The sequence below is a fragment of the Pipistrellus hanaki genome (genome assembly GCF_964339955.1).
Source record: "Pipistrellus hanaki genome assembly, chromosome: 2".
NCBI classification, from domain to species: Eukaryota; Metazoa; Chordata; class Mammalia; order Chiroptera; family Vespertilionidae; genus Pipistrellus; species Pipistrellus hanaki.
The window spans coordinates 5,122,545-5,147,625 of NC_140504.1; the positions used below are offsets into that span (position 1 = coordinate 5,122,545).

General features: G+C 54.0%; 1 protein-coding gene across 1 annotated transcript in view; it reads left to right on the forward strand.

Moving 5' to 3' along the window:
* The first annotated feature begins 268 nt into the window (after positions 1-268).
* The window catches only part of MX2 (MX dynamin like GTPase 2), a 30,813-nt gene continuing 6,000 nt past the window's right edge, over positions 269-25,081 (forward strand). The window contains exons 1-12 of the mRNA XM_084873625.1: positions 269-391; positions 4,207-4,594; positions 4,902-5,094; positions 6,356-6,493; positions 11,581-11,735; positions 13,390-13,528; positions 16,593-16,791; positions 19,713-19,791; positions 22,087-22,209; positions 22,472-22,613; positions 24,126-24,284; positions 24,699-24,775. Of these exons, the coding sequence (XP_084729751.1) occupies positions 4,250-4,594; positions 4,902-5,094; positions 6,356-6,493; positions 11,581-11,735; positions 13,390-13,528; positions 16,593-16,791; positions 19,713-19,791; positions 22,087-22,209; positions 22,472-22,613; positions 24,126-24,284; positions 24,699-24,775 (1,749 nt within the window). The 5' untranslated portion in view covers positions 269-391; positions 4,207-4,249. The remainder of the gene's footprint in view (positions 392-4,206; positions 4,595-4,901; positions 5,095-6,355; positions 6,494-11,580; positions 11,736-13,389; positions 13,529-16,592; positions 16,792-19,712; positions 19,792-22,086; positions 22,210-22,471; positions 22,614-24,125; positions 24,285-24,698; positions 24,776-25,081) is intronic.

Genomic DNA, 25,081 nt, shown 5'->3' on the forward strand with positions numbered 1-25,081 from the left:
TCGGGGCCTGGCCGCGGGCAGGTGCTCCGGGACCTCACGAAAACTTGTTAGCAATGCAGATGAGGGACCGGCCCTGGAGCCCGGCGTCCTGCCAGTGGGGCCTGGGGGGTGGGGGGGAGCGGGGGCTCGGGCCGGGCCCTCTCAGTTCTCAGGCTCCCCCTTCCCCGGGGGATTCATCAGAGACAACCCCCCCCCCCTCCCCGCCCCAAACCCCTCCATTCTTCAGTTTCGTTTCTGTAGCCTCCAGCGTCATTTCTGGGGTTTCGTTTCTCTGGCTGCGGGTGCAGGAAAAGCTCGGGAGAGGAGTGGCTCCCTCACCAGATAAAGGGCGGCGTTGGAAGGGAGAGGGCTGATCAGACGAGGCTCCGTCCGAAGTCCTGAAGGCTCACAGGTGAGGGCCAGGGCGGGAGGGCTGCCTTCGCTTGTGGGAAGGATTTCCTGGAAACCAGGCTGGGAGAGCCCCCGGGGGCCCCCCTTCCAGAATCCGCTTCAGGGCGCTGTGGCGGGGAAGGGGTGGCTTTGCGGTTGGGGCTTTGTGCAGCGGTGCAGTGCGATCCTGTGATTTATGATAAGAAATGGACAGGATGTAGGCTGGCTGCGGTCCCCAGGCCCCCTGCCCGCTTCATCCCCACAGATAACGATCCGGGATGGAGGGCTTGGAAGTTGTTAAGAGATGTTAATGGGGGAAAAAACAACAACATTGAAATCTGTAAAGAATTTTAGTGAGCTTGTTTGAGCCAAACTATTGACATAGGCCGGGCAGCAGAATCTCAATGGGTTGAGATAGTGCTCCAAAGAATGGCGGGTTACATTTCTGTTTATACACTGAAATCAAAGGAGGGACAGAGGTGGGTGACATGAAATGCATTGGTGATGGAGCAAGGAGGCGGGAGAAAGCCAAGCGGTGGGAAACCCTGGGATTGGATAAAAGGTAAAATGATGGATGTATACTCAGATGAGTGCAGGAACAATTAACATGATAACGAAGAAATTTGAGGCATCCGTCCTGGCGCCCACCACATTTGGTTGTGCCCCAGAGGCTCCAGAAAAAGGGAAGTTACAAGTTACCCAGACATCTCAGATATGTTTTCTTAGAGGCCGGAAGGCAGATGAGCTCAGGAAAGAAGATCTAAATTGATCTGGGATGTGACTACTCACTATAACCTGTTTGTAGTTAGATATTTAATTTTCAAACCATCTTTTGTGGTGATTTTAGGTCTCTGAGTTTGCAAGACTGCCACGTGGGTTTCCCCTGAGCTTGTCAGGTTAGCATGTGGCTCTTTTCCTTCACAGAGAGGATCTTACAAGTCCTCATCGCAAGGAGAAAGCAAAGGCTGTGCATGGGAGGGATGTTAACTAGACTTCCTGGTACGGCGGTCCTCAGTGGGAAGCCGCAGAGAGGTGTGGACTAGCAGAGAGGTGTGGACAAGGAAAGGTCAGAGGAGCCCTGCAGACACTGTCTAATTGAAACAAAGTAGCTAAAGCAACTTCTGCCTTTTAGTCTCCTGTAAATCCTGGCTGATGGGCCATCTTCCAGCCAGCTGTTACTGGAAATTGCCTGCCTAAGGGCTATGGGTGGATCCCAAACCTGAATAAAAGGGATCGCAAGGCCGGAGCCAAGCAGAGTTTTTCCTCTGGAGCTGGGCTCCCTCCCGCCTGGCCCCCAATATTCCCAAATTAGTATTTCCTAGTCTCTTTCGTTTGCGTGCGGCCTCCTCCAGAGCCCGAACCCTGAACCGCGCGGGACGTGGGGGGTGGGGTGTCATATTCACAACTGGCAGCCCCATGCGGGGGGGGGGGGGGGAGGGAGGGAGGTGCATACAGTGATCATTTCACAATAGATACAAGTATTGGACTAGGGCGGGGGAGGCGGGGAGCAGGTTAGGTCTAAACCAGGGGTCTTCAAACTACGGCCCGCGGGCCACATGCAGCCCCCAGGGGAGTCTGATCCGGCCCGCCAGGTTTTTTGGGCAGTGAGCGCAGCCGAGGTGTTACAGTAGGAATTAGTAGTTCATATAGTCCGGCCCTCCAGCTCTCTGAGGGACCGTGATCTGGCCCCCACTTTAAAAAGTTTGAGGACCCCTGGTCTAAACCCTGGAAGGTTGGTGTCCCGGGACTGCTGTGCCGTGGCTCAGTGGCTCACACCATGGAGACCTGTCTGTGTGTCTCCCAGCTCTGCAGGCAGGACGTGAGGGATCACGGTGCCGGTGGGCTGCTCCTGAGACGCCACCGTAGAGTCCTCCCTGTCCCTTCCAGCGGCTGGCCTCTGCCAGGTCCTGGGCGCTGGTTAGGGAACCGTCTCCAGGTGCGGGGGGAGGGCCTCCTCACATCACGCCGCCAGCAAATGCGGGCCACTCGGTCACCCAGGCCGCCCGCCCACAGATTCGGGCAGACCTTACGGGAGAGTGGCCCTTAGCTGCTCCCTGCCCTTCCCAGGGGAGCACGGGGTCTGAGAACTCATTGGTCCACTGAGCCAACTAGCAACAGTACAAGGACTGAGATTTCTTCGGAGAGCCACAGTTTTTAAACTGAAACTTCTTCTAAAACCACTTCAACATAGACGCGCCCCCGCCGTGGTGTTTTGGGGAAGAGCCGCCCGCAAGGGGCCGGAGAGCCGCACGTGGCTCGCGAGCCGCAGTTTGCCGACCACCATGGGGTTAGGCCGTCACTTCCTCCCTCTCCCTCTCCCTGGAAAGGAGGATGGCAGCTCCGCAGGCTGGGCTTTGTTGTTGTTAGTCTGCCGTCAGGGGAAACGCATTCCTGTTAGTTAGGAAGGGAGGCACGCGGGCCCCACAGGCCTGCCCGAGAGATTGAACGCCTCCATCTCCCCACACCCAGTCCAGGGGGGGATGTTTTTAATTCAGGGCAGGTCTCTCCGCTTAGCGGACTGGAGGGGCCCTCCGCCAACCTGGGCCAGGCATGTCTGGAGGGTGCTGGGACTCAGGCCTCTCAGACCCACGAAGGCTCCTCGGGGACCAGTGAGGCCTGTGGGAAGCTCGAAACACAAAAGAGTAAAAATAGAATAGAATAGAATAGAATAGAATAGAATAGAATAGAATAGAATAGAATAGAATAATAAAATAAAATAAAATAATAAAATAAAATAAAATAATAAAATAAAATAAAATATAAAATAAAACAATCCAAAGGCAGAGGGACTGGGCGGTGGACGGTTGGAATGGCTTTCCTGTTTCCTCTGAGCACAGTAAGCCTGGTTCCCTGGCACCCGGGGCTGTGGCCTCCGCCGGGACTGCATCCCAGTTGCCTGACTTGCCTGTCCTCCCTGCACATCTCCTGGGAGACCTGGGACGATGTGGCTGAGGGAGCAGAGCAGCACCTGTCTGGGCCCTCGAGCATAAGGAGCATTAAGTGTGCCCGGCCCCTGGGACTCCGCTGACCCCGCCTGGAGGCAGTGCACAGCCCCCCCCCATTCCCCCACCTGCAGGCCGGGGCAGCGGCCTGAGCAGGGGCACCCTCGGCCTCACCCGGAGCCAGCCCTGCCACACCTCGGTTTTGGACTCCAGCCTCCAGACCCGGAGGGAACACATCCTGAGGTTTGGCCCGGTGTGTGCTCTTTGTGATAGCCGCCCTGACGGACGAGTGCACGACACTCAGGCTCTCTCTTGTGGGCGGGGGAGGATTCTTGTCGAGAGTGGCCATTGGGGAGGCGGGCGAGGGGGGGGTGGAGGGGGGTGTCTGAGTCCTGACGTAACCAGCGCAGGCCCTTCCTGCCTTCTGTTTCCTGAAGTGGGAAGTGCAGGAAAGCAGCCACCACGTGGAGCTGTTGTCCGAACACAAGGAGCGGCCCTCCAGCACAGCTGTTTCTGGCGGGGCCGCCTGGATCTGGCCGCAGGCCGCAGCACCTTCCCGGACTCCCCTGGGTCCGACCGGGCCTGGGTGACCGTCCGTGGTGGGAGGGCAGGCGCCGGCTCCCAGGGGCCTGGGGGATGCGGCCTCCATCTCCCCGCACCTAACGGTCCCCTGTTGGCTCCTGAGCCACAGGTGCCTCCCGGTGGCAGGGGGCCTTGGCTCTTCCAGGAGCCCCCTGCCTCTCCTCCCCGAGCCCTGGGGGCCCGTGGAGACCCCACTCCCTATGCGAGGAGCCTGGTCTCCCCGAGTCTGAGTGTAGAGGGAAGGGGGGGCCTTGCTGGGGCTGGAGAGGTGCAGCCTGGGCAACTTGGGGCCACCCTGTCCGTGTCTCTGCAGAGCTCGCCGAGAAGCACCTGCCGGCTGCCCTCACTGTCAGCTGATGCCGAAAAGCTACAAGTCTGCGCAGCAGCCGAGGCACACCCCGCTCCCCTCCCCGCCCTCTCCAAAGGAAGAAATGAATTTCTTCGCAAAGCAGTCGTCGCCGTTCGGCGCCCCAGGAGGGCAGATGAAGTTTTCCCCCATCTTTTCGGGTTCTTCCCAACCGAGAGAGACCAACCCGGCCTTCCTCACCAAGAACTTCAGCTCGATGACATTGAACCCTCAGATGGCCCCTCAGATGCCCCCTCAGATGGCCCCTCAGATGCCCCCTCAGATGGCCCCTCAGATGGCCCCTCAGATGGCCCCTCAGATGCCGGGAGAAACCAGGAGCCCTCCCAGGACAAAGGTGTGGTGGGGGGAGAACGCTTGGAAGGGCGCGTCCTGCCACCGTCAGGATTTCGGACCCTCCCCCAGGGCCCAGGGCCCAGTCCCCTCCTGCCCTGCCTGGGCACCTTCTCTCCGCTCGGCCAGGCCCCTCCGCCCTCAGCTAACTATGCCCGCTTCTGCAGAAGCAAAGCCTCCATAGGAGCGGGACGCAGGGGCCTCCTGTCTGCAGCCAAGGGGAGCAGATGCCCAAATTCGCCCTCGGCCGGGGAGAGCCTTCCCAGAGGCCGGGGGTGTGACCTCTGCCCCCTCTCCCCCTCCCCCACCAGGGGCTGGAGAACAACCTGTACAGCCAGTACGAGGAGAAGGTGCGGCCGTGCATCGACCTCATCGACTCCCTGCGGGCCCTGGGCGTGGAGCAGGACCTGGCCCTGCCCGCCATCGCCGTCATCGGGGACCAGAGCTCGGGCAAGAGCTCCGTGCTGGAGGCGCTGTCGGGCGTCGCCCTCCCCAGAGGCAGCGGTGAGCACGGAGGGGCCACACAGCATCTCTGGGGTCCGATGGCGCCCACAGGCCCCCGGGAGGGCCGTGCCTGCCGGCCCCGGACGGCTTAGGTCTGGAGGGCGCAGCCTGGGCGGGGGAGGGGGCGGACAGGGACCACCCCAGCTGCCCCTAGGTTTCCAAGGCCACGGTCACGTGGCGATGGCTGTCGCCGGCCCTGTCAGTCCAGGCTCCGGGCCCTGCTGTTTCTCCCTCGCGGCCCAGGGAGCGTGGAGCATGTCTCCCTAGATCAGGTTAAATGTGTACATTTAACAGGCGAAGTCCCTGTTGAGGAACTTATTCAATGTTTAGAGAAGCGATTAGTCAGGATCATGTGTTTTTCGTTTAAAAATAAATAAATAAAAGGAAGCTGTTGCGCAACTTAGTGAAGTGATTGCAAACGGGGAAGCAGGAGAGACAGTGTCCTCACAGCGGGCCGCCCCCTGGCTCCGGGCTCCCACCAGCACGGCCATCGCCAGACCCCCGCAGGCCCAGGGGCGAGGAGGCACCAGTGTCGCCCCACTGGGGCTGCCACCCTCCCCCTCCCCCCGAGCACAGGGGAGGGGGTGGGGACCTCAGAGGGTGGCACAGCCCCCACCAGGAGTCTGCACGCCAGGCGCCTGGGGGCCAGGGGGTCCTCTGAGGTCCCCAGTAGCCGCACCTGGTGCCTGAGGGTAAGAGTCTGGGACACACGCCGCTGCCCTGGGTTCTGGGGAGAGGGTGCCAGCGTGGGAGCCTGCATGCCAGCGGCGGGCATGTGGCCCAGGCTGGTGAGGAGATGGTCCTCCCTCAGGGGACAGGCTCCCTCACCACCTGCTGACACACTGGCCTCAGCCCCCAAGCTCAGGGCAGTCCCAGCCTTTGGCTCCAGCTGCGTCAAGAGGGGGTCTGCCCTCACCCCCAGGGACCTCGAAAACCAGCCCCGGGCGCCCCGTGGACCCTCCTTCGGGGCGTCCAGCTCCCCCTGGGCTCTCGCTGCTTCTCCCGCCTCCCGGGAGGATTGGGTGCCCATCTCTTTGGGTGGATCGCTGCTTCCCTCTCTCCCGGCCCTGAGCTGCCACCCGGACGCCGCGGTCCGGAGGCTGTGCCCGGGGTGTTTCCAGGGCCGGTGCTGGGGGGGCCTGGGTCGGGCCCTGCACAGGGACAGACATCTCGGGTGAGGCCTCGGGGGACACGGGCAGCTCCTGGGCGGTGAGCGGGAAGGGCGCTGGGACCCCGCTGCTAACGGAAACCTCTCTCTCAGGAATCGTAACCAGGTGTCCGCTGGTGCTAAAGCTGAAGAAGCAGCTGGCAGACTCCCCGTGGGCGGGGAAGCTCAGCTACCGGAGCACCGAGCTCCAGCTCCAGGACCCCTCCCAGGTGGAGAGGGAAATACACAAAGGTGAGGCTGCGGGGAGGGGGGTGGGGGGGAGGGGAAGGGAGGGCTACGGTTGCTGCTGGGGCTGCTCCCCTCACTGTCCCACCTCCTCCAGCTCCTCCTGGGCTTCAGGAATTTTAAGGTCCTCAAGGCAGCGATCTCTCCTCCATCCAGGGTGCTCCCCTCCCCTCCTCCCAGGGCGCATCATCTCCTCCCAGGGAGCACCCTTCCCTCTTCCCAGGGAGCACCTTCTCCTCCATCCAGGGAGCACCCTCTCCTCCATCCAGGGAGCACCCTCCCCTCCTCCCAGGGAGCACCTTCTCCTCCATCCAGGGACCACCCTCCCCTCCCCTCCTTTCAGGGAGCACCCGCTCCTCCATCCAGGGAGCACCCTCCCCTCCTCCCAGGGAGCACCTTCTCCTCCATCCAGGGACCACCCTCCCCTCCCCTCCTCTCAGGGAGCACCCTCTCCTCCATCCAGGGAGCACCCTCCCCTCCCCTCCTCTCAGGGAGCACCCTCTCCTCCATCCAGGGAGCACCCTCTCCTCCATCCAGGGAGCACCCTCTCCTCCTCCCAGAGAGCGCCCTCCCCTCCTCCCAGGGAGCACCCTCTCTTGTCCCCATGCGCTTCCTCCTGTTGGTGTCCCTGCCTCTCACACTGTCCCTGCCACCTACTTCCTATTCTTTCTTAGCTTCTCAATTAACTCCCCCACCCTGAGAAGTGTCCCCACAGGACCCCACCCTACCCCCCAGCTGTCTGGTCGCCGCTGTCTTAGGTCGCTGCTCTAAGCTAACCCCAGCAGCCACGGGTGGCCACGTCCCCACGCAGCTTCCCCAACACAGATGCCAGCCGCCACCGGGCCTTTGAACACAGTTACCAAAACCCGAGATTCATGTTAGGTAACGGCAGAGCGATAAAAAGGCTGCTGAGCCCACTGCACTCCCTGAGGGGGCCCCTGACTGTCACTGCTGCCCACGACTCCAGCCCTGCCGCCCCCTGGTGGCGGCTCCCCTGTCTGCTCTCCCTCCGGTGTCCGCCTGGCAGAAACGGTGACCCTGATGGAAATGAGAAGGTCTGCAGGGACCACCTCCGTCCCCGGAGGACAGGCTCTCTGTATTAGCAAACGAAGAACTCAGCATCTGAGGGGAGGCCCCCACAGGACGTCCTGGGCTCAGCTTCGAGAACCCCGCACCCGAGGTTCACAGAGGGATCCTTGGCACGTGGAGAGGTCCGGGCCCCCATTCTAGTGCTCGCCCCCATACAGAAGCTGCTCCAGACCCTCCATTGGCAAGATTCCCAGCTTGCAATTACACCAGCTCTGGGTAATAAGAATCTCTGCAGGGACCGCCCTGGGAGGTTTCCACACAGGACCTCACCCTGCCCCGCCCTGAGCTCCGTGGGTGCGCGCACAGCAGAGCTGGCGTGCTCGGTGCTGCTGGGGACTGGTGCTGGGTGAGGGCGTGTGAGAAGCCGGCTCTCGAGGCCGAAGCATCTGCAGAAGAGCCTCTGGACTCCCGTCTGCGGCTGGTGGGGTGTGAGCTGGTGCAGCTACTAGGAAGACAGTCAGTATGCTGAGGCTGGAGGTGTGCACCCTGGACTCTCGCCCTGGGCACACCCCGGCCAGACAGGCCCCGAGAGCCAGGGTCTAGGATGCCTGAGGCAGCACTGCTGGGGAGCAGCTCGCTGGGGGCGCCCAGATGTCCCTCAGCAGCGGGCCTGACCCACACGCGGGGTCCCTCAGTGACAGGCACCGACACGGTGACTCTCAGCAACGTAACGTTGAGTGAAAGCAGCCAGACGCGAGGGAGCCCCTGGGATTCCATTTACCTGGTATAGTCGGGCGGGGCCACGTGAAACTGTTGTTCTTGTGGCGGAAATGCCGTATTATCAGCAAATGCAGTTGCTCAACCACGTGTGAAGTTCGAACATGGGCAAAAAGAATGAATGCAGGCCTGGCCAGGATAGTGGGGGCTAAGGACTGGCCGGAGCAGGAGGCCCTTCAGAGGGCTGCCAGGTTCTGCCCTCCACCCAGGTGTTGGTCACGTCTGCGTGTTCTCTGGTGTTGGTTACACCCGTGTGTTCTCGGGGTGTTGGTCACGCCTGTGTGTTCTGGGGTGTTGGTCACACCTGTGTGTTCTGGGGGTGTTGGTCACGCCTGTGTGTTCAGCCGGGATACCCACCAAGCCGCACACTTAGATAAGGAGTGATTCTCTGTACAGATGTTACACTGGATAACATCCTCCATGAAAGGATGACTAAAGCAGGAAGTGTTTCCGAAGGCACCGCCCTGGTTTTTCACAGGCTCCTGGTTTTTCACTCTCTCCTGGTTCCATCCCTAAGCCTTGGGGCCTAAGGGATCAGGCAGTTAACTGGGGCCGTGGCTTCCCTGCTTCCCTGGTGCTCAGATGAGGGCTGTCCCCGATGCCGGTCAGTGTGTGACTGCCCACAGATTCCATTGCAGTGCTGCCCAGGAAGGGGCCGGCGTGTCTCCCCTCATCTCCATCCCCGGAGACCCCCTCAGGGCCCCCGGGAGGCCCTGTCCTAACCTACAGCATCAGCACCCCCCGGTGGTCCCAACTGCCCACCCTTCCCAGGGGGCCTTTACCTAAAACTTCGGAGTCCATCAAAAATGGACCTTCTCCCCGGGCCCACGGCTGTTGTCAGGCAGAACTGGCCACAAAAGAATCGCCTGGTCTGGGGAGTTTCCTGTTGCCAATGTGGACGCAGTGGCCTCCCGGCGAGGCTGCTGGAGGGAGAAGGGTCTCCCAGGACTCACTTTCTGCCCCAGAGAGGATGCGAAGGCACATTCTGAGCAGGAGGAAGGTGGAAGGTGGAGGACACAGGTACCCTCCAGGAGAAGGGGAGGAACTGTAGCCTCCCCTTAGGCCTCCATGCTTCCCCTGAGCTGGTGACCAATGACCTGTGTCCTTGGCACAGGGATTCCACGTGCCTCCCCCTCACCTAGACCACCCTGGGCTTTGACTCATTTCCAGAAGCTTACAGGTCTGCTAATACCCTGGCTTCTCAGTGCGGTTCCTGGTCTGCAGCAGCGCCACCACCTGGGGCTATTGGGAACTGCAGAATCTCAGGCCACAGCTCAGACCTGCGGAGTCAGAATCTGGGTGCTAACCAGACCCCTGACGGGTCACATGCACTTACATTTTGAGAAACCCTGACCGGAGCAGGACCAGCTATGTGATTTAAAGGGATCAGTGTAAAATAACCATAAATCACTGTGTATTATGCATGCATAGTTTGGGGTATATGGTAAGTATATAATAAGTTGTATATAGTTCTCAAAAAGAGATCTTTTAAATATTCTATAGAGATTATATAGGAAATAATCCATTTTTAGATAAGATATAAGAAATTATTTCTCCTCCCTTCTACTTTCCAGGAATAGTTCCTTCTTTTCCTCCTCCCTTCCCACAATCCCTCTTACCCCCAAGGGACAGCACCATAGGGTAGCTGCAAAGTAGTCTATGACCAAAGATAAGCAGCACGTGTGTTATTGATGTGCCGCGTTTGCTTACATGATCTTGTTTAGCCAAGGGGTCCTGCCCCCGGGGGCTTCTCTGCGGTCCCTGCAGTGGAGCCTGGGTGGCTGGCAGTTGAGGGTCCCCTTCTTGGGGGTCTGCTTAGCTCCAGACTGACCACAGGCCTTCAGATTCGCACCTGGTTTCCAACGGACAGAAGGAGGAAGAGAGGCTTTGTGTTAGGTGTCCTGGACTGGAGGGGTATGTGTCTCCCCTGCCATGAACACACCTAGCAGTGGAATTTCACTGTGGTATTTGTCACATGTTTATGTGTTAGTGGGTATATGTTAGTGTGTGCATTTATATCTGTTAGTGTATGTTTGTGTATATGTATGCGTGTGTTAAAGAGTCAGATATAAAGAAACAGGAGACACTGTAATATTGCCCTGGAACACACACACACTTATATTTGTACTAGAGGCCTGGTGCACAAAATTCATGTGGGGAGAAGGGGCCTCAGCCTAGCCTGCATCCTCTCCAATTCAGGATCCCTCTCGCAATCCGGGACCACTGGATCCTAACCACTCACCTGCCTGATCGCCCCTAACTGCTCTCCCCTGCTGGCCTGATCACCCCTAACTGCCTCTGCCTCAGCCCCCACCACTGTGGCTTTGTCCAGAAGGAGGTCTGAAAGGATGTCCAGGAGACATCTGGTCTCATTAGCATAGTACCCTTTTATTAGTATAGATTTGTATTTATTTATATATTTTTTTCTGGTTATAGAAGTAATACATACCTCTATTAGTTCTCTATTACCACATAACAAATTACTCCAAAATTTAGCAGATTAAAACACAAACAGATACTCTCTCACACAGTGTGTGAGGGTCAGGAATTGGACACATCAGTGGGTAGTTCTGATTCAGGGTTTTCAGTGAGGCCGCAGCCAGATGTTGGCTGGGGACTGAATTCTATCTGAAGACTCGACTGGGGCTGGTGAACTCTTCCCTCACGTGGCCATTAACAGGAGGCCACACTTTCTTGCTGGCTGCTGGCAAAGGTGCTAGGTCCCACCCTGTTGTGGGCCTCTCCATTGCTGCTTGGTGGCCTTTTATGATGGGGCCATTGGCCTTCCCCGGAGTGAAACCATCCACGAGAAAGTAGGAGCAAGCAACGATGCCTTGAATGACCTCGTCACACTGTCACTTCCACCTTATCTATTCTCATGATATAAGTCCCTCTGTCTGACCCCACTGAAGGCTCCATCTTTTGATGAGAGGGATGTTGAAGGATTTGGGGATAGAACCATTACCACACCCAGTGAAAACCCAATGGAAAATATTTAAAAATATAGAGAACAGAACCCATCCACAATTCCAATGGAAAGAAATTGGATGTTTTCCTCTAGAATTTCTGAAAGTGTATGCACATGTGGGGACCCTGAATACTGGTACATGAACGGCCACCTCTGTGGCCTCAGATCACTCGGCAGGTTTCTGTGAAACGTGTCCAACCACCTGGGACTCTGAAGCTCCTATACTGTGAATACCAACCGTTGCCTTCAAGAACAACTGCTTTCCCTCAGAAGGGTCGCTAATTTGGGCTCTGGGTTTCTCTTCTCTTGGCCTCCATAGCCCAGAACACCATCGCCGGGAATGGAGTTGGCATCAGCCACGAGCTCATCAATCTGGAGATCACCTCCCCCGAGGTTCCGGATCTGACCCTCATTGATCTTCCCGGCATCGCCAGGGTGGCTGTGGGAAATCAGCCCCAGGACATCGGACAGCAGGTGAGCCTTTCTGGAACTTGGGAATGGGCCAAGCTGAAGTTGGGGAGACTTTGAGGCCTCTATTGGTCACCCTTAGGGTTGTGGTGTGCCTCCCCATCCCTCACTCTGAGTGACTGGGGCGGAGACTGGAATAAGATCTCCTGGCATGGGGTTTATACTGAGGATGAGAGTAGAGCCTGGCAGGTCATAGAAACAAGAGAAATTGACTTGGTGGGACTGGGGGTGCATGGGACAGCTCCCATCCTGCCTAAAATAAAGAATGTGGGACCAGTGTTGCCAGCTGTCTTGAGATAGTCAACAGACGCCAGAAATTCGGATTTTCACATGAAATCTGCCAATTTTAGCAACAATTAAAAAAAAATAACGCTACTTAAACTAATCAGAACATGGTCTGCGGTCTCTGGTCAGAAGCAAGGAGGCAGCACAGTGGGAGGGGTGACAGCCAAGGACAACAATGACCAGTAAAACTAAGAGCCCCTGAGCCTGTTGCTTCTTTCCAAAGACCTGCCCACTTAAGACTGCCTGAGCACACAGTCTTACTGGGATGTTTGAGTCACCCTTGATCTTTGGGCAAGGCCCATCCCCAAGCTAGCTCTGTCTAACTTTGCTAACCCAGCTCACATGGAAGCCAGGGAGAAAACATGGTCTCCGGTGCAAGGTATGCTGGGATAGAGTTTGTGAGGGGGAGAAGATGAGACCTTCCTATCCTACGAACTAGGCTCACTTGCCTGCCCTTTTCTCCTTTTATGAGGGATACTGCCAGTGAGGGAACCCAACCATAGCCAAACTCGGGGGTTCTCTGCTAGCTCTGCTGCTCTGGGAAAAATCTTGGGCAGTGAAATGTTGGTTTCTTCCTCAACATCCAAATTACCCTTTCTCTGTCTCTAGGAGCAGTGTAATTTGCTCCTTTTCCTTACTGAGTTAGTGACTAATTCCACACTTCTCACCAGCCAGGAGGGTGCTGGTTCATCCATCCAATGATGGGTGAACCTCTGGGCTTCTGGGGAAGGTACAACACATTTTAAAAAATCATGCTGATCTATATCTATCTATCTATCTATCTATCTATCTATCTATCTATCTATCTATAAAAGCCAAGTGACCAGAATGACAGAACGACCAGAACAACCTGTCACTATGATGTGCACTGTGGTGGCCAACTAGTCTGATTGCTGCCCCCCCCCCAAAAAAAAACAAACCTATCCAAGGTGGGGCTGGCTGGCCAACTGCCTGTGTCCCCTCCCCATTGCTGGCCCAGCCCTGATTGGCCCCCTTTGGGACAAGCTGGCCAGACCCCGCCTGTGCACGAATTTGTACACCAGGCCTCTAGTAAAGTGATACAATCGCAGAAGGCTTCCAGGAGAGATCTGGAGAGGAAGGAGAGGTTTCCTCCGGCCATAAGAATTGAGTTTTCAGGAGAGAAGCTACACCAGTGATGGGCTCTGAGGAATAAGTAGAAAATCAACAGAGACTCCATAAGGGCCGGTGGGGTGGGCATTCCAGAGGAAGGGGATAGGCCAAGCGAGGGCTCGGAAGGGGGAACACTGGGTCCCGCACTAGGATGACTGGTTTTTACCATAATTGGGGGGGTGTCTTACTGTGCTGCTGAGTCATCAGAGACCTGCTCTTCCTTTGTGTGACCCTGTGGCATCAGATCAAGGCTCTCATCAAGAAGTACATCCAGAGGCAGCAGACCATCAACTTGGTGGTGGTGCCCTGTAACGTGGACATCGCCACCACAGAGGCGCTGAGCATGGCTCACGAGGTGGACCCCGAAGGAGACAGGACCATCGGTAAGAAGGGAGAACCAGGCTTCCAGAGGTTGGGGAAGGAGGGGGAGACCCTCACACACGTGGAAGGCCCTGGAGGTAGGTCCACTGTAAGAGATGCCCACATCCTGTGTTAGATCCAAGTGCTGCTCCAGCCAGAGCTCCATGGGCGCAGGGTCCATCCGTGCTGGTCATCTTGCTCACAGTCAGGGTTAGCTGAGCCGCCAGGACGCGCTTCTTCACCCTCCTCATCGCCCCATTGCATTCAGGAGCCATTCTGAATGGGGACAAGGCCTGCTTTATCTGCTCTCCCACGATGGCCCAGAAAGGAGAAAGTGCCTGGCCCATCAGTTCTGCCATAACACAATGAAGGTCTGGGCCCCTGGGTACAGGGAAAAGACCGTCACAGACCCCACGAACACACTTCCAGGCGAATGTTGGATCCTAAGCATCTGCAGGACTAAATTCAAGCAGAACGCTTTGTTGTGGGAAACTGTGTTATCTTCAATGTCCTTTTTTTAAAAAATATATATTTTATAGATTTTTTTATAAAGAGGAAGGGAGAGGGATAGAGAGTTAGAAACATCGATGAGAGAGAAACATGATCCGCTGCCTTTTGCACACCCCCCACTGAGAATATGCCCGCAACCAAGGTATGTACCCTTGACCGGAATGGAACCTGGGACCCTTGAGTTCGCAGGCCGACGCTCTATTCACTGAGCCAAACCGGTTTCGGCCTCAATGTCCTTTTTTAAATGTCACCCTTCGTGGCATTAAAGGGACTTGGCTTACGAGCACAGACTGCCTGGGTTTGAGTCCTCACTGACTGGCTCCATGCCCTTGGGCAGTGCGTTTAACCTCTCCTTCCTCCTCTGTAAATGGTGCTAACAGTCACAGCCACCTGCGAGGGTTGTTGGGAGGGCTACACGAAGAACTACTGGGTGCCCAGCTTCTCCCTGGGTTCTCTCCTTCACTGGCCAGCTTCAGGTCACGTTCCTAGTCACCTTGGCAGGTTGCTTCTTTAACTCTATGACCTCTACATATGGGAAACCAGAACTTGGTTCTGAGCTCTCCCTCTATCACACACTCTCTTGAAGTGACCTTATGTGTCCATGCTTTTGAATTCGTTCTACATGCCAATGACTCCCAAAGCTCTTTCTGGAACGCTTACCTTTCCCTAGACTCGATGTCTCCACTTGGATGTCCATCAAATGTCTCCGAGGTATTGTGACCAAAGCACTAATCTTGACACTATTCTCCCACACCCCAATTCCCCTCCTCCCCAAGCTTCCCCACCTCTTCACGGCCCCACACCCACCTGCCCAGGTCTAAAGCCACATCAAAGAGTCACCCTCGATTCCTCCTTTTCCTTGCTTCTGTGTCTAATTCATCTGAAGTCCCGGCAACCCTGCTTCCAGAACTAATACCGAGTCTGTCTGCCCCTCTCCATCCCCAGAGTCACTACCTAGACCCAGCCTCCATCGCCTGCCTGGGCTACGCAGACATGCTCTGGTCTCCCGGCATTCACCTTGCCCACAACAATCCACACACCACCACCCTCTGTGCCCCGCCTTAGACCTGCAAGTCAGGCCATGCCCCTCCTATGCTCACTTTCCAAACCCAGACCGCTTTACCGAGACCACAATGCATTCTGGGACCTGGCTTCTGCATGCCTCTGGGACCACGGCTCCCATCACTCCCCACCTTGTCCCCTACTGTCCAGTGCAGCTCAGACATCCAGCTACCTCTCCGCCCACAAGGCTGGCTCCTTCCTCTCATTCAGGTCACAGCCCAAACGTTGCCTGCTCTGGGGCCCTCAGCGTCCAGCAGCCTACCCGTGTACAGCCACCCAGCCTGTGGTCATTTCTTTGCCTTTCTTTTCATTCCCGGCATGGAATTTATCAATATTGGATATTTTTGTTTATTTTTTATATGTAACTAGGATCATTTAGCTGGCTTTTCCCCACTGGAAGACGGAGGGCTATTTGTGAAATCAGGAACTATGCTTTCTCACTCATCCCACCTGCAGCAGAGTGCTCAATAAGCATTGGTTAATTTAATGTGTGTGCGGAACGCATTCAGGAATGAACACACTTAAAAAGAGAAAAAAAAAAATATGAAAGCATCTAAAAATGGCTGAGTGCCCATCTCTGTAGCCAGGCAGCTGGGCCATTAAATGATGCTTCTGAGCTGATTCTGTGGCTGGAGGTGTGTGTTTCTAACCGAGGTGCCCTAGAGGGCCCTGTCTCCCCTGCCGGGGCGGATTCTAATGGCAAGCTCCCATTTTCCTGATCTCACTCCCTTTACTCAGAATAGAGCACAGGGACCCAGGCTTCCCTGAAGGAGTGCTGGCTCCGGGAAGGGGCAGTCCCAGCTGTCTCCCCTCCCTGGGGGGGCCCTCTCCTTCGCCAACGGGAGGTGCAGACGCAGATTCAGACACGCCTGGGCTCTGTGAGTCACCCGAAGGTCAGCTCACACAGACCTTGTAGTGAGTCTAGGATGTGCTCTGAAGTAACAACTTCTGGGAACAGAAGAGACAGAGAAATGAAGCTGCTTAAGCGCCAGGGAAGCTTCTCAGGGACGTGGTGATGGAGCCGGTCCCCTGTGCCCGCGCTGCTGCCCAGTGCCCAGAACATTTTTTTTTAAACTTTTTTATTGATTTTCCACAGAGAGGAAGGGAGAGGGATAGAGAGCTAGAAATGTCTATGAGAGAGAAACATTGACCAGCTGCCTCCTGCACACCCCCTACTGGGGATGTGCCGGCAACCAACCTACATGCCCTTGACCGGAATCGAACCCGGGACCTTTCAGTCCGCAGGCCGATGCTCTATCCACTGAGCCAAACCGGTTTTGGCCCACCCAGAACATTCGTTAAATCAATGACTCAAGGCAGTTGGTGAACTGAGGGAGTGGGGGGAGCCGATCTGAGGGGAGCCGCTGACATGAATGGATGACAGGCAGGCATTGGGCAGCGGAGGCTGCAGAAGGCTCTGTGGGTCCTGGCCGGGAAAGAACCCAGAGTCCCGCAGCGGTCAAGTGGATCTGAGAAGAGAACGGACCTTCCATGCCCTTCTTTGTCACCTCGCAGGGATCCTGACCAAGCCGGACCTGGTGGACAAGGGCACGGAAAAGACTGTGGTGAACGTGGCGCAGAACCTGACGTACCGTCTCAAGAAGGGCTACATGATCGTCAAGTGCCGGGGCCAGCAGGAGATCACCGACAAGCTGAGCCTGGCGGAGGCCACCCAGAAAGAAAGGATGTTCTTCCACACTCATCCGTATTTCAGGTGAGCGCCCGCGGGACCCTGGAGCTGGGCTCCCTGGGAACCGCTCCCCCTCCTCTACCCCCCAGGATGGGCCAGCGTGATGACCAAACTGCATATAAAATTGTACAGTATAGCGGAACCCATCCTTGACTTTATTTTTAGTGTTAAATTCGTTGGCTTATTGCCCTAACCGGTTTGGCTCAGTGGATAGAGCATCAGTCTGCAGACTGAAGGGTCCCAGGTTCGATTCCTGTCAAGGGCATGTACCTTGGTTGCGGGGCACATCCTCAGTAGAGGGTGTGCAGGAGGCAGCTGATCGATGTTTCTCTCTTGTCAATGTTTCTGGCTCTCTATCCCTCTCCCTTCCTCTCTGTGAAAATCAATAGAATGTATTTTTAAAAATTCATTGGCTTATTGAAACAAATCGTTTTTTGGTGGGCTCTAACGATGGTGCTGATTAAAGGTTGTAATTTGGTGAGCCACAGGGCATAGGGTGCCTGGGTTTTCCAAAATGTCTTCACTCACCTGCTCGTGTGCGCCCCATCAAGTCTTAGGAGATGCACATGGCAAGTGAGGGTCTTCTCACTTCTGTAGACAAGGATGAGAGGTCAAAGCACGAGTGAAGGAAACAGGACTGAAAGCAGATCTCTGAGCCTCCGGAAACCCATGCTGATCATCATAAATGGTGCACGTGAACATCTGCTTTGGGGCTCCCTCCACTGCGTTAGAGCCCGCAAAGGAGCTGGGTTTTGTGAGGCCTGATCACATGATTGAATGGACACCCTCTCCCCTGGGAATGGACCTTCAGGCCACTGCACAGTGGACATTCTCATTCGCGTAGACCAGTGGTTGGCAAACTCATTAGTCCACAGAGCCAAATATCAACAGTACAACGATTGAAACTTCTTTTGAGAGTCACATTTTTTAAACTTAAACTTCTTCTAATGCCACTTCTTCAAAACAGACTCGCCCAGGCTCTGGTATTTTGTGAAAGAGCCCTCTTAGCATAAAGTCCTCGAGGTTCATTCTTGTGGTCACATGTGGCAGAATATCCTCCTTTTTAAACGCTGGCTCAGCTCCCATTGCGTTGTTAAAACAAACACAAACGGGGGCCAGAATCGGAGATCCCCTGAGCAGACAACAGCGGATCGATCAGTCACCCCGGCAATGCTTCACTCGGCTGATTTCACAGACAAGCCGGTGCCCACACACGTGCTCTTCTTGCTTCTGAAAATCATAAACGAAACTTAAGTTGTTCCCCCAAACTGGCATGAGGCAACCATTATCCAATTCCTGAGCTTTACGGAAACTCTGGTATGAGAGCCGATCACCACGCAGAAGGAGCTGCCACTGCTTCCTCCTCACATTTTTTAAAAATTAACCCCTGATCGGATACATTGTTTGCAAAGATTTTCTCCCATTTGGTAGGTTCTGTGTTGCTTCTTTGCTCTGTGGAAGCTTTTCAGTTTGATGTAGTCCCACTTTGGTCTATTTTTTGCTTTTCTTCTCAGTGTTTTTGGTGAAATCATTTTCCCCTGTGTGTTTTTTTTTAAATATATTTTTATTGATTTCAGAGAAGAAGAAAGAGGAAGAGAGAGAGATAGAAACATCAATAATGAGAGAGACTCATAGATCAGCTGCCTCCTGCATTCCTACTCATTGGGGTCAAACCCACAACCCAGGCATGTGCCCTGACCGGGAAACAAACTGACCTCCTGGTTCATAGATGGATGCTTGAGCACTGGCCCACACTGGCTGGGCTCCCCTGTGTTTTTCGTGGGGTTTTATTCTAGGAGCTTTACATTTCTTGTTTTATGTTAAAGCCTTCAATACATTTTCAGTTGGCTTTTGTGTGTGGTATGAGATAAGGATCCAATTTCATTTTTCTGAATGCAGACATATAGGTCTCCTGATATCCTATGTTGAAGAGCAATCTTTCTACATTGTGCATCTTGGCACCATTATTAAAATTGAGTTGAATATATATGCACGCATTTATTTCTGGGTGCCCTATTCTGTGCATATCTGTCTTTGTGCTAGCATTGTACTCTTTTGTAATAACAAACTGTAGCTTTGTAATATATTTTGAAATCAGGACATGTGGTGCCTCCCACTTTTTATTTTTAATATATTTGTATTGATTCCAGAGAAGAAGGGGGAGGGCAAGAGATAGAAACATCAATGATGAGAGGGGATCATTGATCGGCTGCCTCCTGCATGCCCCTTATTGGGGATGGATCCCGCAACCCGGGCATGTGCCCTTGACCAGAATGGAACCTGGGACGCTTCATTCCGCAGGCTGACACTCTGTCTACTGAGGGCCAAACTAGCTAGGGCTGATCCCTCCCCCTTTATTCTTTTTCCTCAAGATTGATTTGGCTACTCAGGGGTGAATATTTGTTACCAAAAATAAAACACGAGTTTGGACAAATCACTCCACTGCTACAAAGTTAGGTTGGTTTTGTTTTCTGTGGATAAAAAGATCCCTTACTTCAGTGGTCGGCAAACTGCAGCTCGCGAGCCACATGCGGCTCTTTGGCCCCTTGGGTTTTTAGCAAAGGCCAGCTTAGGAGGACCCTAATTAAGTTAGTAACCTTGTACCTACCTATAAAATTTGAATCTCAAAAGAAATTTCAATCGTGTACTATTGATATTTGGCTCTGTTGACTAATGAGTTTGCCGACCACTGCCTTATGTCATCAGTTTCTGGGATGATAAAAAGAGAAGGCGGATGTAACCTTCCTAGCGCCGTGCATGCCTCGGATAGGCTCATCCCATAAATAGCATTTGTCTTTCCCCCGCGCTCCCGGGCTTCTCTGACACCATGCGCCCCCCCGCCCCCCGGGAGCAGAGTGAGCTCACTCACCCACTCACAAAGGCCAGGATGTGGGCAAATGACCTCATGGGCCCTTCCCGAACTCAAGTGCACTGTCTTGTTTCAGAGTCCTCCTGGAGGAAGGCAAGGCCACGGTGCCCCGCCTGGCAGAGAGACTCACCACCGAGCTCATCTGGCACATCAACGTGAGTCAAGGGTTGGCTGCAAGTTATAAAAATTGCAGCCTGCGTGAATCCCTCTCAGTCACCAAAGGGCTAAGACACACTGCAAACAAGCACATTCTGAAAACCAAATAAACCAAATGGCTCCGAGGCCAGCGTCTGAAACAGGGGAGGAACAGGGCATGATCTGGAAACAAAAAGGGGAACTGGTCAGCGTGGGGAAAGCAGAACGAGAAACCAGCTCAGCGCGGTAAAAAGCAATGAACGCCGAGGTAGCAGATTTCTCTCTTTTCAGCGGTCCTTAACACTTCACAGTACACATCAGACATTTTCCCAGCCTCAGACTTGTAAGGAATATGTGTTTGGTTTCCATGGATTCTCAAACTTTTCATGATGTTGTGAAATATGGTACAAGCGTGACTTAGTGGCTTAGTGCTTCTTCTTCTTTTTCTTTTTCTTTTCTTTCTTTCTTTCTTTTTTTTTTTTTTAAATACATTCCATTGATTTTTTTTACAGAGGAGAAGGGAGAGGGATAGACAGCTAGAAACATTCATGAGAGAGAAACATTGATCAGCCACCTCCTGCACGCCCCCTACGGGGGATGTGCTCACAGCCAAGGCACATGCCCTCAGGCACACACTCTATCCAGTGAGCCAAACCACCGAAGGCGGCTTAGTGCTTCTTGAGACCCAGTCATGGAGCTTGCCTGAACCTTTGTACATGAGGCTGAACCACAGGGCAGGACTGAAGGTTAACCCCAGAGCAGAGATGACCCCCGGGCCTGGGTTTCGTCCATGCTAAACTGCTCAACTGCGAGTTAGACCAAGACAATGAATGCTTTTGAGCCAGAAAACACACACTCAAAACATAGGTGGTGGGCCCTGGCTGGGTGGCTGTTTGTTGGTGAGCCATCCCATACACCAAAAGGTTTTGGGCTCGATCCCTGGTCAGAGTGTGTATGGGAAGCAACTGATCAATCTTTCTCACATCAATGTTTCTCTCTCTCTCTCTCTCTCTCTCTCTCTCTCTCTCTCTCTCTCTCTCCCCACCCCCTTCCTCTCTCTAAAAAATCAACTAAGAAAAAGAAAGACATATTTGGTGGGAAGGGGGCAGTGGACCTGAGAGGCAGTGCACACAAGAATCCCCTTGAAATTTGGTGAAAGCTCACATCCCTGGGCCCAGTTTCTGAGTCAGCAGGTCGAACTTACATTTGCCCTTGTAAGTTCGCAGGCGGTCTCGGGAACACACTTAGAGAAGGACTAACTCTTGCGGAATCCCCTCAGTGTGCAGAAGGAGGCACCAAAAGATAGAACCCTGTCTAATTGCAAAAACAAACACGTGTTTCTGCAAAAAGATGTTGCATTTTGATAACATTTTTGATAACACATTTCTCAACACTTAAAGTTTTACATTAAAATTGAAATTTGTAGTATTTTAAATTAATTTTTCATGTATATCAGGATTCAATTTTGGTCATTGTAATTTGAAATATACATATATATGTTTTGTTTAGTTTTAAAGAGCCCAGGAGGCCTTATTACCTTCTTGGCGCCCCCACCTTTACCGCCATTTTGTGTAGCCTTGACAAGCTGCCTCTGAGTCTCAATGACCTCCTCCTGCCGTGCTGGCTGCAGCGACCTTGGCACCGAAGCAGGATTGGGGGCGCTGCTCACTCAGGTGTCTTCACTGGCAGGGTCCACCTGTCTGGGCTTTGGTGAGCAGGGTGCAAACTGGAACCGAGCCACTTACTAGCTCAGCAAGGCTGCCCAGCTATGGGCCTCCCTGAGCTTCTGGTTCCTGTCCTGGAAAAAGGCCACGAAGCCGGTGCTCCCCCACACCCAGGGCCGTCACTGAGACACAGGGCGTGGCCACAGGAAGCCCTCGTGGAGCGCTCTAGGCTCTCTGTTCTCCTCACCTGCATGGTGATTGCTTAGGACTGTCCCCAGCCTGGCACCAACCCCCATGGCATAGCTTCTACCAAAGCGCTCTTTCTCAGTTGATGATCTTCAGATGCTCACCCAGGCCACGTGTTCCTAGAGAAAGCTGACACTGTGTTCGGGTGTAATTGATCTAAAGACACAGACACTTACCTTACCAAACGAAACCAAGATCTGCCCCTCCCCGTGTTCCTCGCTGTAGCACAGAACCACGGATTCTGCTCCAGCTCCCTATGGGCCTTTGCCTCAAAGCCTCACACAGCGACAGAACCCCTCCCTCCCTCCGCCTTTGACTTCCCAGCGGGTTCTGCTCCTGTGCCCAAGACATCTGTCAACGTGCTCCAGGCTGCGGTGTCTCACTGCTGGCTGTTATTTTGTTCAGAAATCACTGCCGCTGTTGGAGGATCAGATCCGAGAGAGCCACCTGAGCGCCACGGAGGAGCTGCGCCAGTGCGGGGAGCACATCCCCAACACCGATGCCGACAAGATGTTCTTTCTGGTCGAGGTGAGGACTCCCGGGCGCCAGGTGACACTCGGGCACAGAATCTGGCCTCTCCCTGCAGCGGCAACACCCTCCCAGGTGGCCCAGCGCATCTCTGGGGCCTCTGTGCTCCCCTGCCTGGGTCCTGCGGGGCCCTGTCCTCCCTCCAGTGTCACCTGGGATAGGAAGGGTGGGTGGGTGATGTACTGCCAGCTCCCTCGCCGCCCTGCACCCCGGCCCGGCTCCTCAACCACAGCACAGCGGAATGACGTTACCTCTTTTCCAGAAAATCAAAGTGTTCAATCGGAACATTGAAAGGTTAGTAGATGGAGAAGAAGTGGTGAAGGACAAAGAGACGCGCTTATACAACAAACTCCGGGAGGAGTTTAAACAGTGGGTCCGTGTACTTGCAGCCAATTCCCAAAAGGGTGAGTCTTGGGCCAGGGTTGCCCCAGCAGCTGCGTCGTAGTTACCAAGGCCAGGAGCTACCCCCGGCACAGGCAGTGTGGGGTACTGATTGCCCACCCCAGAGACCCTGGCCTGCGGCGTGCGGGCATGCATGACTGGGCGGGAGCCTGCCCTCACCCACTCCACAGAAAGCAGCTCCGCATCCCAGACTTGCTTCTCTCTCACATCTTTGTTGTGAGGCTAGGCAATCCCGCTTCCCCCATTTCTCCCTTCTGGTAACCCCGAAGCCGAAACCAGAGGTGAAGGCTTTGGTAAGAGTCTCCTGGCTCTGTCTGGCATGCTTCCACCTTCCATTCTGCTCCAGCCAGGATGAAAGTGGGCTGCGTGTGAGCGTGTGTGTGTGTGTGTGTGTGTGTGTGTGTGTGTGTATTGCATTGTTTTCCATTCTGGCACTTGATAAAAATAGTACTGTTACCTAGCCAGCGCAGCTCAGTGGTTGATGTCAACCTATGAACCAGGAGGTCATGGTTCAATTCCTAGTCAGGGCACATGCAGGAGGCAGCTATCAATGATTCTCTCTCATCATTGATGTTCCCATTTCCCTCTCCCTTCCTCTCTGAAAGCAATAAAATATATATTTTAAAATGTCTGCCACTTTCAAAAAAAAAAACAGCACTACTCATTTCCACAGTAGAATTCCTCTAACCCTAGTTTAGCTGAATTTTTGAGAGACTTGTAAGTGAAACATGTAACTTCCTATTTTCATTGAACTCATCTGCTTCCTTTCTATCAACTATACACACCCAACATATTCTCGGGGTGATGACTCTCAGTTGAAATACATTTTTTTTAGAGTCAGATTTTGTTCCTGAAGGTCTCTGTTAGAACTTGTATGTTTTTCATTATGAAAAGGACTCCCATTTATGCCAGGGTTCTTGTCCAAGCATTACGAAGGGTTCAGCAATCTGGAGAAGGGAGCTTTGTGCTGCATGTAGATTCGAGAAGAAGTCCAAAGACGGAAGACAGTTTTAAAAGGCATTGGGGGTCAGAGGAGCTTCAGCTAAAGGAGCTAAAGACTCTCATCTTGTCTAGGACCTTTGCTTTTTATTAACACAATTTGTCCTAAGGCAAGGTAGAGATAATACACTTCAAAGGGTAGAGTTTCAAAGGGTAGGATTTACAGAAGCATTGTCAGATTGGGGAATAGCCTACAGCTGTTCAGGTGTTTGGCCAACAGGAGGCAATAATGTGTAGATTAAGATGCCCTGAGTTGTCTGGCAGCTAACAATCCTATTCAGGTTTGGGGGAGATGCTTTTTAGCTGTCCCAACAGGAATTACATATGTGGCTCAGCCCTTGTTGAGCCCCCCCAAGCTTCATCAACCTTTTGATGAAACTCTTGTAATCATGACATGCTGACATTGGTTCCTGGCGCATTTAGAAGCATCGCCTTAGGATACATATAGTAGGTGAGCAAGACTTTTAAAAATGCCTTTATCTTTAAAAATGTCTGTGGTTTGTTTCACCTTGCAGTTAAAAATATCATTCATGAAGAAGTCTCAAAGTATGAAAACCAGTACCGGGGCAAAGAACTTCTTGGGTTTGTCAACTACAAGACGTTCGAGACCATCGTGCAGCAGTACATCCAGCAGCTGGTGGAGCCCGCCCTGAGCATGCTCCAGAAGGCCGTGGGTGAGGGGCTCTCCCAGCACTGCCCATGGTCTCCATGCCTTGAGGGAGAGACTGGGTTGGAATGACCAACCGCAGCCTGCAGATCTCCTTTGCCCATTTGGGAAAGAAGGGTGCCAGTGCATTGGGCTTCGCCTAGTCAGACCTACCCTCCACGCAGCTGTGTGAGAAAGAGCCAGATGCTCACCTGGGGAGGATCACACCTACCAGGAACGACAGGAAATTGAGGGCACCTGCTCAGGGAGGGTGGTGGCCATGGATCTTATGTCTTCCCAGGACTGTGTACCATCTCTTCCTTCTCTCACTGAAGTCTGTAGGTCTGAATAGGGGCCCGTGCCATGATTTCCCTGCCCTGTGCCACTAAGCCATGTGATTCCTGCTTGCATCTCACTGATGTTTGGTTTTTCCTTTGGTCAGAAATCGTCCGGCAAACATTCATTGATGCAGCCAAAACACATTTTGGCGAATTTTCCAACCTTAATCAAACAGCCCGGGTAAGTGCCCCCAGTTCAGCTGCTGGGCACCTGTGCGGATTTATTAGGATCTAGCCTTCGAAAGAAGGCGCGTGTGTACTCCATTTAGATATGCAAGGGTGGGGATAACATTGTACCCGTGCGGGCGGGCGACTTGAGCAGCAGCGCTGTTTTGCTTCTGCCCGGGTGTTGAGGGGCCCTTCCCGGGAGAAGTAGAACACAACACTGACATTGATCTCTCGGTCCCTTGTGTCCTGGCAGGACATAACTGAATGTATGACTGTCCCTAGTGACTGGCAAGTATTTTGGGCCTTTTTCCTACATGAA